The sequence below is a fragment of the Petromyzon marinus genome, chromosome 84 (genome assembly GCF_048934315.1).
Source record: "Petromyzon marinus isolate PM22_M1 ecotype Great Lakes invasive population chromosome 84, UKy_Petmar_22M1.pri1.0, whole genome shotgun sequence".
NCBI classification, from domain to species: Eukaryota; Metazoa; Chordata; class Hyperoartia; order Petromyzontiformes; family Petromyzontidae; genus Petromyzon; species Petromyzon marinus.
In genome coordinates, this window is record NC_133749.1 from 247,282 (window position 1) to 261,480 (window position 14,199).

The 14,199-nt window shown below is 49.5% G+C and overlaps 1 protein-coding gene across 1 annotated transcript in view; it reads left to right on the forward strand.

Annotated features, from left to right (window-relative positions):
* Positions 1 to 14,199, forward strand: part of LOC116937713 (SIN3A corepressor complex component SDS3) — a 52,918-nt gene that overhangs the window by 12,826 nt on the left and 25,893 nt on the right. Inside the window, 4 exon segments of the mRNA XM_032944808.2 lie at positions 635 to 791; positions 4,470 to 4,525; positions 4,527 to 4,566; positions 11,868 to 11,929. Coding sequence (XP_032800699.1) covers positions 635 to 791; positions 4,470 to 4,525; positions 4,527 to 4,566; positions 11,868 to 11,929 — 315 coding nt within the window.

Below are 14,199 nucleotides of genomic sequence, written 5' to 3' on the forward strand. Positions count from 1 at the left end.
CTCACCCGCTCACTCACCCACTCACTCACTCACCTGCTCACTCACCCACTCACTCACCCGCCCAGTCACCCCACTCACCCACTCACTCACCCCCACTCACCCTCACCACTCCTCACCGCACTCCTCACCGCTCGCCAGGTGGAGCGGAGCGCCGGGCGCTCCGTCAAGGAGTTTGAGGACAGGAAAGTGGAGCTCACCCCGCTCCCTCACCCCGCTCACCACTCCTCACCCCACTCCTCACCCTCACCACTCCTCACCCCACTCCTCACCGCTCGCCAGACGGAGCAGGTGGAGCGGAGCGCCGGGCGCTCCGTCAAGGAGTTTGAGGACAGGAAAGTGGAGCTCACCCCGCTCCCTCACCCCGCTCACCACTCCTCACCCCACTCCTCACCCTCACCACTCCTCACCCCACTCCTCACCCTCACCACTCCTCACCCCACTCCTCACCGCTCGCCAGACGGAGCAGGTGGAGCGGAGCGCCGGGCGCTCCGTCAAGGAGTTTGAGGACGGGAAGGTGGAGCTCACCCCGCTCCCTCACCCTCACTCACCACTCCTCACCCTCACCACTCCTCACCCTCACCACTCCTCACCCTCACCACTCCTCACCCTCACCCCACTCCTCACCGCTCGCCAGACGGAGCAGGTGGAGCGGAGCTATGTGCGGGAGCGCCGGGCGGCGGTGAAGGAGTTTGAGGACAGGAAAGTGGAGCTCAAGGAGAGCCTCGTGGCCGAGCTGGAGGAGAAAAAGAAGATCATCGAGACGGAGCGCCTCACCATGGAGCTCACCGGCGGTGAGGAGGAGACGCTCACCGGCTCGCTCACCGGCTCGCTCACCGGCTCGCTCACCCACTCACTCACTCACCCATTCAATCACTCACTCGCTCATTCAATCACCCACTCGCTCACCCACTCGTTCACCCACTCGGTCATTCAATCACCCACTCGCTCACCCACTCACTCGCTCACTCGCTCATTCAATCACTCACTCGCTCACCGGCTCGCTCACTCACTCGCTCACCCACTCGCTCACCCATTCAATCACTCGCTCATCCACTCGCTCACCCTCTCGCTCACCCACTCATTCATCATCGAGACGGAGCGCCTCACCATGGAGCTCACCGGCGGTGAGGAGGAGACGCTCACCGGCTCGCTCACCGGCTCGCTCACCGGCTCACTCACCCACTCGCTCACCCACTCGCTCACCCACTCGCTCATTCATTCAATCACCCACTCGCTCACCCACTCGCTCATTCAATCACTCACTCGCTCACCCACTCACTCGCTCACCCACTCGTTCACTCGCTCACCCACTCACTCACCCACCCACTCACTCAATCACTCACTCGCTCACCCACTCACTCGTTCAATCGCTCATTCAATCACTCACTCGCTCACCCACTCGCTCACCCGCTCGCTCACCCGCTCGCTCACTCACCCGCTCACCCACTCACTCGCTCATTCAATCACTCACCCACTCGCTCACCCACTCACTCGCTCACTCGCTCACTCAATCACTCATTCAATCACCCACTCGCTCACCCACTCATTCATCATCGAGACGGAGCGCCTCACCATGGAGCTCACCGGCGGTGAGGAGGAGACGCTCACCGGCTCGCTCACCGGCTCGCTCACTCACTCGCTCACCCACTCGCTCACCCACTCGCTCATTCATTCAATCACCCACTCGCTCACCCACTCACTCACCCACTCGCTCACCCACTCACTCGCTCATTCAATCACTCACTCGCTCACCCACTCGTTCACTCGCTCACCCACTCGTTCACTCGCTCACCCACTCACTCACCCACTCACTCATTCAATCACTCACTCGCTCACCCACTCACTCGTTCAATCGCTCATTCAATCACTCACTCGCTCACCCACTCGCTCACCCGCTCGCTCACCCGCTCGCTCACTCAACCGCTCACCCACTCACTCGCTCATTCAATCACTCACCCACTCACTCACCCACTCGCTCACCCACTCACTCGCTCACTCGCTCATTCAATCACTCACTCGCTCACCCACTCGCTCACCCGCTCGCTCACCGGCTCGCTCACCGGCTCGCTCACCCACTCGCTCACCCATTCAATCACTCACTCGCTCATTCAATCACCCACTCGCTCACCCACTCGCTCATCCACTCGCTCACCCTCTCGCTCACCCACTCATTCATCATCGAGACGGAGCGCCTCACCATGGAGCTCACCGGCGGTGAGGAGGAGACGCTCACCGGCTCGCTCACCCACTCGCTCATTCAATCACTCACTCGTTCACCCACTCGTTCACTCGCTCACCCACTCACTCGCTCACCCACTCACTCGCTCACCCACTCACTCGCTCACCCACTCACTCGCTCACCCACTCGTTCACTCGCTCACCCACTCACTCGTTCACTCGCTCACCCACTCACTCGTTCACTCGCTCACCCACTCACTCGTTCACTCGCTCACCCACTCACTCGTTCACTCGCTCACTCGCTCACCCACTCGTTCACTCCCTCATTCAATCACTCACCTGCTCACCCACTCACTCGCTCACTCACTCGCTCACCCACTCACTCGTTCACTCGCTCACCCACTCACTCGTTCACTCGCTCATTCAATCACTCACCTGCTCACCCACTCACTCGTTCACTTGCTCATTCAATCACTCTCTCACCCACTCGCTCGCCCACTCACTCGTTCACTCGCTCACCCGCTCATTCAATCACCCACTCGCTCATTGAATCGCTCGCTCACCCGCTCACTCAACCGCTCATTCAATCACTCACTCGCTCACCCACTCACTCGTTCACTCGCTCACCCACTCACTCGTTCACTCGCGTATTCAATCACTCACTCGCTCACTCACTCACTCGCTCACCCATTCACTCACTCACCCACTCACTTGCTCACCTACTCACCCATTAACTCGCTCTTCCACTCACTCACTCGCTCACTCAATTACTCGCTCACCCACTCACTCGCTCACCCACTCACTCGCTCATTCAATCACTCACTCGCTCACTCAATCACTCGCTCACCCGCTCACCCACTCACTCGCTCACCCATTCACCCATTAACTCGCTCTTCCACTCACTCGTTCACTCACCCACTCACCCATTAACTCGCTCTTCCACTCACTCGCTCACCCACTCACTCACTCGCTCTTCCACTCACTCGCTCTTCCACTCACTCGCTCACTCACCCACTCACTCACTCGCTCACTCTTCCACTCACTCACCCACTCGCTCACTCACCCACTCGCTCGCTCTTCCACCCACTCGCTCACTCACCCACTCACTCGCTCTTCCACTCACTCGCTCACTCACCCACTCACTCACTCGCTCTTCCACTCACTCAATCACTCGCTCACCCACTCACTCGCTCACCCATTCACTCGCTCACCCGCTCACTCGCTCACCCACTCACCCATTAACTCGCTCTTCCACTCACTCGCTCACTCACCCACTCAGCCATTAACTCGCTCTTCCACTCACTCGCTCACTCACCCACTCACTCACTCGCTCTTCCACTCACTCACTCTTCCACTCACTCGCTCACTCACCCACTCACTCGCTCTTCCACTCACTCGCTCTTCCACTCACTCGCTCACTCACTCACTCGCTCACTCTTCCACTCACTCACTCACCCACTCGCTCACTCACCCACTCGCTCGCTCTTCCACTCACTCGCTCACTCACCCATTCACTCGCTCACTCTTCCACTCACTCGCTCACCCACTCACCCATTAACTCGCTCTTCCACTCACTCGCTCACTCACCCACTCACTCACCCACTCGCTCACTCACCCATTCACTCGCTCTTCCACTCACTCGCTCACTCACCCACTCACTCACTCGCTCTTCCACTCACTCGCTCACTCAATCACTCGCTCACCCACTCACTCGCTCACCCATTCACTCGCTCACCCACTCACCCATTAACTCGCTCTTCCACTCACTCGCTCACTCACCCACCCACTCGCTCGCTCTTTCACTCACTCGTTCACTCACCCACTCACCCATTAACTCACTCACCCACTCACTCACTCGCTCTTCCACTCACTCGCTCACTCACCCACTCACCCACTCCCTTTTCCACTCACTCACCCACCCACTCACTCTTCCACTCGCTCGCTCACTCACCCACTCACTCGCTCACTCTTCCACTCGCTCGCTCACTCACCCACTCACTCGCTCTTCCACTCACTCGCTCACTCACCCACTCACTCGCTCACTCACCCACTCACTCACTCTCTCTTCCACTCACTCGCTCGCTCACCCACTCAATCACTCGCTCTTCCACTCGCTCACTCACCCACTCGCTCACTCATCCACTCACTCACTCCCTCTTCCACTCACTCACCCACTTGCTCACTCACCCACTCACTCACTCGCTCTTCCACTCACTCACTCGCTCACTCACCCACCCACTCGCTCGCTCTTCCACTCACTCGCTAACCCTCCCCCCCGTGTCTCCCCACAGATTCGATGGAGGTAAAGCCGATAATGACTCGCAAACTCCGCCGGAGACCAAACGATCCCGGTCCCACTGCCGGACAAACGGCGAAAGCCTCCTCCCTATATCCTTGAACACTACCACAACCACTATCACAACAACTACCACACCACTACCACAACTACTACCACAACTACTACCACAACTACTACCACAACAACTACTACCACAACCACTATCACAACAACTACCACAACTACTACCACAACTACTACCACAACCACTACCACAACAACTACCACAACTACTACCACAACTACTACAACAACTACTACTACCACAACTATCACTACAACTACCACTATAACTACTACCACTACAACTACTACCACAACAACTACTACCACTACAACTACCACAACTATCACTACAACTACTACCACTACAACTACCACAACTACTACCACAACTACTACCACAACTACTACCACAACTACTACAACTACCACAACTATCACTACAACTAACTACAACAACTACTACCACTACAACTACTACCACAACTACTACCACAACTACTACCACAACTACTACCACAACAACTACCACAACTACTACTACTACCACAACTACTACCACAACCACTATCACAACAACTACCACAACTACTACCACAACTACTACAACAACTACTACTACCACAACTATCACTACAACTACCACTATAACTACTACCACTACAACTACTACCACAACAACTACTACCACTACAACTACCACAACTATCACTACAACTACTACCACTACAACTACCACAACTACTACCACAACTACTACCACAACTACTACAACTACCACAACTATCACTACAACTACCACAACTATCACTACAACTAACTACAACAACTACTACCACTACAACTACTACCACAACTACTACCACAACTACTACCACAACTACTACCACAACAACTACCACAACTACTACTACTACCACAACTACTACCACAACCACTATCACAACAACTACCACAACTACTACCACAACTACTACAACAACTACTACTACCACAACTATCACTACAACTACCACTATAACTACTACCACTACAACTACTACCACAACAACTACTACCACTACAACTACCACAACTATCACTACAACTACTACCACTACAACTACCACAACTACTACCACAACTACTACCACAACTACTACAACTACCACAACTATCACTACAACTACCACAACTATCACTACAACTAACTACAACAACTACTACCACTACAACTACTACCACAACTACTACCACAACTACTACCACAACTACTACCACAACTACTACCACAACTACTACCACAACTACTACCACAACTACTACCACAACTACTACCACAACTACTACCACAACTACTACCACAACTACTACAACAACTACTACTACCACAACTATCACTACAACTACCACCACAACCACTACCACAACTACTACCACAACTACTACAACTACCACAACTATCACTACAACAACTACTACCACTACAACTACTACCACAACTACTACAACTACCACAACTATCACTACAACTACCACTATAACTACTACCACTACAACTACTACCACAACTACAACTACCACAACTACTACCACAACTACTACCACAACTACTACAACTACTACCACAACTACTACCACAACAACTACCACAACTACCACAACTACTACCACAACTACCACCACCACTACTACCACAACAACTACTACAACAACTACTACTACAACTATCACTACAACTACTACCACTACAACTACCACAACCACTATCACAACAACTACCACAACTACTACCACAACTACTACCACAACTACTACCACAACAACTACCACAACTACTACTACTACCACAACTACTACCACAACTACTACCACAACTACTACCACAACTACTACCACAACAACTACCACAACTACTACCACAACAACTACCACAACTACTACCACAACTACTACCACAACAACTACCACAACTACTACTACTACCACAACTACTACTACTACCACAACTACTACCACAACTACTACAACTACCACAACTATCACTACAACTACCACTATAACTACTACCACTACAACTACTACCACAACAACTACCACAACTACTACCACAACAACTACCACAACTACTACTACTACCACAACTACTACCACAACTACTACCACAACTACTACCACAACTACTACCACAACAACTACCACAACTCCTACAACTACCACAACTATCACTACAACTAATTACAACAACTACTACCACTACAACTACTACCACAACCACTACCACAACTACTACCACAACTACTACAACTACCACAACTATCACTACAACTAACTACAACAACTACTACCACTACAACTACTACCACAACCACTACCACAACTACTACCACAACTACTACCACAACTACTACCACAACTATCACTACAACTACTACCACTACAACTACCACAACTACTACCACAACTACTACCACAACTACTACAACTACCACAACTATCACTACAACTACCACTATAACTACTACCACTACAACTACTACCACAACCACTATCACAACAACTACCACAACAACTACCACAACTACTACCACAACTACTACCACAACTACTACCACAACCACTACCACAACTACTACCACAACTACTACAACTACCACAACTATCACTACAACTAACTACAACAACTACTACTACTACCACAACTATCACTACAACTATCACTATAACTACTACCACTACAACTACTACCACAACTACAACTACCACAACTACTACCACAACTACTACAACAACTACTACCACAACAACTACCACAACTACTACTACTACCACAACTATCACTACAACTATCACTATAACTACTACCACTACAACTACTACCACAACTACAACTACCACAACTACTACTACAACTACCACAACTACTACCACAACAACTACTACTACCACAACTATCACTACAACTATCACTACAACTACAACCACTACAACTACTACCACAACAACTACAACTACCACAACTATCACTACAACTACTACCACAACAACTACTACCACAATTACTACCACAACAACTACTACTACCACAACTATCACTACAACCATCACTACAACTACCACTATAACTACTACTTCAACTACCACAACAACTACTACTACCACAACTATCACTACAACTAACTACAACAACTACCACAACAACTACTACTACCACAACTATCACTACAACTATCACTACAACTACCACTATAACTACTACCACTACAATTACTACCACAACAACTACTACTACCACAACTATCACTTCAACTACTACTACAACTACCACAACAACTACTACCACTACAACTACCACAACTACCCTAGAACTACTTCAACTACTACCACAACTATCACTACAACTATCACTACAACTACAACCACTACAACTACTACCACAACAACTACAACTACCACAACTATCACTACAACTACTACCACAACAACTACTACCACAATTACTACCACAACAACTACTACTACCACAACTATCACTACAACCATCACTACAACTACCACTATAACTACTACTTCAACTACCACAACAACTACTACTACCACAACTATCACTACAACTAACTACAACAACTACCACAACAACTACTACTACCACAACTATCACTACAACTATCACTACAACTACCACTATAACTACTACCACTACAATTACTACCACAACAACTACTACTACCACAACTATCACTTCAACTACTACTACAACTACCACAACAACTACTACCACTACAACTACCACAACTACCCTAGAACTACTTCAACTACTACCACAACTACCACTACTACTACCACTACAACTACCACTACGACTAAAACTACCACAACTACCACTATCACTACAACTACTACGACAACTACAAAGACCATAACTACCACTGTGTTATGGTGGTGTGTATGTACTGTGTGTGTGTACTGTGTGTATACTGTGTGTGTGTGTGTACTGTGTGTGTGTACCGTGTGTGTACCGTGTGTGTACTGTGTGTGTGTACCGTGTGTGTGTAGTGTGTATACTGTGTGTGTGTGTGTGTACTCTGTGTACTGTGTGTGTGTACTCTGTGTGTGTACTTTGTGTGTGTACTCTGTGTACTGTGTGTGTGTACCGTGTGTGTGTACTGTGTGTGTGTACCGTGGTGTGTGTGTACTGTGTGTGTACTGTGTGTGTGTACCGTGGTGTGTGTGTACTGTGTGTGTACTGTGTGTACTGTGTGTACCGTGGTGTGTGTGTGTACTGTGTGTGTACTCTGTGTGTGTACTCTGTGTGTGCACTGTGTGTGTGTGTACCGTGGTGTGTGTGTACTGTGTGTGTGTACTGTGTGTGTGTACTCTGTGTACTGTGTGTGTGTACCGTGTGTGTACCGTGTGTGTGTACCGTGTGTGTGTACTGTGGTGAGTGTACTGGGTGAGTGTACTGTGTGTGTGTACCGTGGTGTGTGTACTGTGGTGTGTGTACTGTGTGTGTGTGTACCGTGGTGTGTGTGTGTGTACCGTGGTGTGTGTGTGTGTACTGTGTGTGTACTGTGTGTGTGTACTGTGTGTGTACTGTGTGTACCGTGGTGTGTGTGTACTGTGTGTGTGTGTACTGTGTGTGTGTGTGTACTGTGTGTGTGTGTGTACTGTGTGTGTACTGTGTGTGTGTGTACCGTGTGTGTGTACTGTGTGTGTGTACCGTGGTGTGTGTGTACTGTGTGTGTACTGTGTGTGTGTACCGTGGTGTGTGTGTACTGTGTGTGTACTGTGTGTACCGTGGTGTGTGTGTACTGTGTGTACTGTGTGTGTACTCTGTGTGTGTACTCTGTGTGTGCACTGTGTGTGTGTGTACTGTGTGTGTACTGTGTGTGTACTGTGTGTGTACTGTGGTGAGTACTGTGTGTGTGTACTGTGTGTGTACTGTGTACTGTGTGTGTACCGTGTGTGTGTACTGTGTGTGTACTGTGGTGAGTGTACTGTGTGTGTGTACTGTGGTGTGTGTACTGTGTGTGTGTACCGTGGTGTGTGTGTGTGTGTACCGTGGTGTGTGTGTGTGTACTGTGTGTGTACTGTGTGTGTGTACTGTGTGTGTGTACTGTGTGTGTGTACTGTGTGTGTGTGTACTGTGTGTGTGTACTGTGTGTGTGTGTGTACTGTGTGTGTGTGTACTGGGTGTGTGTACTGGGTGTGTGTGTACCGTGTGTGTGTACCGTGTGTGTGTACCGTGTGTGTGTACTGTGGTGAGTGTACTGTGTGTGTGTACCGTGGTGTGTGTACTGTGTGTGTGTGTGTACTGTGTGTGTGTGTGTGTACCGTGGTGTGTGTGTGTACCGTGGTGTGTGTGTACTGTGTGTACTGTGTGTGTGTACTGTGTGTGTACTGTGTGTGTGTACTGTGTGTGTACTGTGTGTGTGTACTGTGTGTACCGTGGTGTGTGTGTACTGTGTGTGTGTGTACTGTGTGTGTGTGTACTGTGTGTGTGTGTGTGTACTGTGTGTGTGTGTACCGTGGTGTGTGTGTACTGTGTGTGTGTGTACTGTGTGTGTGTGTGTACTGTGTGTGTACTGTGTGTGTGTGTACTGTGTGTGTGTGTACCGTGGTGTGTGTGTACTGTGTGTGTGTACTGTGTGTGTGTGTGTACTGTGTGTGTACTGTGTGTGTGTGTACCGTGGTGTGTGTACTGTGTGTGTACTGTGTGTGTGTGTACCGTGGTGTGTGTGTGTGTACTGTGTGTGTGTACTGTGTGTGTACTCTGTGTGTACTGTGTGTACTGTGTACCGTGGTGTGTGTGTGTACTGTGTGTGTGTACTGTGTGTGTACCGTGGTGTGTGTGTACTGTGTGTGTGTACTGTGTGTGTGTGTACTGTGTGTGTACCGTGTGTGTACCGTGGTGTGTGTGTACTGTGTGTGTGTGTACTGTGTGTGTGTGTACCGTGGTGTGTGTGTGTACTGTGTGTGTACTGTGTGTGTGTACTGTGTGTGTACTGTGTGTGTACTGTGTGTGGTGTGTGTGTACTGTGTGTGTGTGTGTGTACTGTGTGTGTGTGTGTACTGTGTGTGTGTGTACTGTGTGTGTACTGTGTGTGTACCGTGGTGTGTGTGTACTGTGTGTGTGTGTGTGTACTGTGTGTGTGTGTACCGTGGTGTGTGTGTACTGTGTGTGTGTGTGTGTACTGTGTGTGTGTGTACCGTGGTGTGTGTGTACTGTGTGTGTGTGTACTGTGCGTGTACTGTGTGTGTGTACCGTGGTGTGTGTGTACTGTGTGTGTGTGTACTGTGTGTGTACTGTGTGTGTGTACCGTGGTGTGTGTGTGTACTGTGTGTGTGTGTACTGTGTGTGTGTGTACTGTGTGTGTACTCTGTGTGTGCTGTGTGTGTGTACTCTGTGTGTACTCTGTGTGTACTGTGTGTACTGTGTACCATGGTGTGTGTGTGTACTGTGTGTGTACCGTGGTGTGTGTGTACTGTGTGTGTGTACTGTGTGTGTACCGTGGTGTGTGTGTGTACTGTGTGTGTGTGTACTGTGTGTGTGTGTACTGTGTGTGTGCACCGTGTGTGTGTACTGTGTGTACTGTGTGTGTGTACTCTGTGTGTACTGTGTGTGTACTGTGTGTGTGTGTACTGTGTGTGTACCGTGGTGTGTGTGTGTACTGTGTGTGTGTACCGTGGTGTGTGTGTGTACTGTGTGTACTGTGTGTGTGTGTACTGTGTGTGTGTACTGTGTGTACTGTGTGTGTGTGTACTGTGTGTGTGTACTGTGTACCGTGGTGTGTGTGTGTGTGTACCGTGGTGTGTGTGTGTACTGTGTGTGTGTGTGTACAGTGTGTGTACTGTGTGTGTACCGTGGTGTGTGTGTGTACTGTGTGTGTGTACTGTGTACCGTGGTGTGTGTGTGTGTGTACCGTGGCGTGTGTGTGTACTGTGTGTGTACCGTGGCATGTGTGTACTGTGTGTGTGTGTACTGTGTGTGTACTGTGTACTGTGTGTGTACTGTGTACTGTGTGTGTGCCGTGGTATGTGTGTGTACTGTGTGTGTACTGTGTGTGTGCCGTGGTATGTGTGTGTACTGTGTGTGTACTGTGTGTGTACCGTGGTGTGTGTGTGTACTGTGTATGTGTACTGTGTGTGTGTACTGTGTGTGTGTACTGTGTGTGTGTACTGTGTATGTGTACTGTGTGTGTGTACTCTGTGTGTGTACTGTGTGTGTACTGTGTGTGTGTATACTGTGTGTGTACTGTGTGTGTACTGTGTGTGTGTGTACTGTGTGTACTGTGTACCGTGGTGTGTGTGTGTGGTTATCCCCGTAAGAACCCCTCTGGCAAAGTCTCTCCTTGACTGTGGACCTCACCGCAGTTGAATTATCTACTGCTGGATGAGCAGATACAGGACGACCTGAGGGTTCTCAACAAAGTGAGACACTCGCTCATTCACTCAATCATTCACTCGCTCATTCACTCACACACTCATTCACGCACTCATTCACTCACACACTCATTCACTCATCCACTCACATACTCATTCACTCGCTCAATCACTCACTCGTTCACTCACTCATTCACTCACACACTCATTCACTCACTCATCCACTCACTCATCCACTCACATACTCATTCACTCGCTCATTCACTCACATACTCATACATTCACTCGCTCATCCACTCACATGCTCATTCACTCGCTAAATCACTCACTCGTTCACTCATTCATTCACTCACTCATTCACTCACACACTCATCCATTCACTCACTCATCCACTCACTCATTAACTCACTCGTTCACTCACTCATTCACTCACACACTCATACATTCACTCACTCATCCACTCACTCATCCACTCACATACTCATTCACTCGCTCAATCACTCACTCGCTCACTCACTCGTTCACTCACTCATTCACGCACTCACTCATTCACTCACACGCTCATTCATTCACTCACTCATTCACTCACATACTCATTCACTCGCTCATTCACTCACTCGTTCACTCATTCATTCACTCACACACTCATACATTCACTCACTCATCCACTCACATACTCATTCACTCGCTCATTCACTCGCTCATCCAATCACTCGTTCACTCATTCACTCACTCATTCACTCATTCACTCACTCATTCACTCACACACTCATACATTCACTCATCCACTCACATACTCACTCGCTCATTCACTCACTCATCCACTCACTCGTTCACTCACTCATCCACTCACTCGTTCACTCACTCATACACTTACTCATTCACTCACTCATTCACTCACATACTCATTCACTCACTCATCCACTCACTCGTTCACTCACTCATACACTCACTCATACACTCACTCATACACTTACTCATACATTGACTCATACACTCGTTCACTCACACACTCACTCATACATTCACTCACTCATCCACTCACACACTCATACATTCACTCACTCTTCCACTCACACACTCATACACTCACATACTCACTCATTCACTCACTCATTCAATTACTAACTCACTTATACACTTTCACTCATTCACTCACTCATACACTCACTCATCCACTCGCTCACCCACTCACATACTCACACACTCACACACTCACTCATTCACTCACTCATTCAATTACTCACTAACTCACTTATACACTTTCACTCACTCATTCATTCACTCATACATCCGCTCACTCATTCACTCACTCATTCACTCACTCGCACATTCATTCACTCCGATGCTGAGTGCAACACAGACACACACAGGCAGCCAGACAGACACACAAAGCCACACACAAAGATCCCCCATGTAGCCTGTAACAGACTGTAGGGGCAAGTGCTGTTAGCGAGCAGCACCTACGAAGGCCGGAACGGCACACGAGGGGGTGGGTGGCCAGCACCACGCCCGACCGCCTTTGTCTCCCCAGTGGCGATGTTTACACACCGCACCAGGTATCTCATTTGAGGGCTGAGTCGACCTAGGGGAGGCCCGGGACCGGTTCAGATAGTCGTCACTGATGGCGGTGTTGGCCGTTGAGCGGGAATCGAACTGGGGTTCGTAGCTGTAGTGTAGCGCTACACCGCTACACTACAGCTCCACACACACACACACAGAGACACACACACACACAGAGACACACACACACAGAGACACACACACACACAGAGACACACACACAGACACACACACAGACACACACACACACAGAGACACACACACACACAGAGACCCACACACACACAGGCAGACCAAGATCTCACTTGTAGCGTTAACTCACACAGGCGCGCGCACGCAGAGACACACACAAGCAGAGACACACACACAAGCAGAGACACACACACAAGCACAGAGACACACAGAGAGAGACACACAGAGAGACACACACACAGAGAGAGAGAGAGACACACACAAGCAGAGACATACACAGAGAGAGAGACACACACACAAGCAGAGACACACACAGAGAGAGACACACACACAAGCAGACACACAAACAGAGAGAGACACACACGCAAGCAGAGACACACAGAGAGAGACACACACACAGAGACGCACACACAGAGACGCACACACAGAGACGCACACACAGAGAGAGACACACAGAGAGAGACACACACAAGCAGAGACACACACAAGCAGAGACACAGAGAGAGAGACACAGAGAGAGAGACACACACACAGAGACACAGAGAGAGGGAGACACACACAGA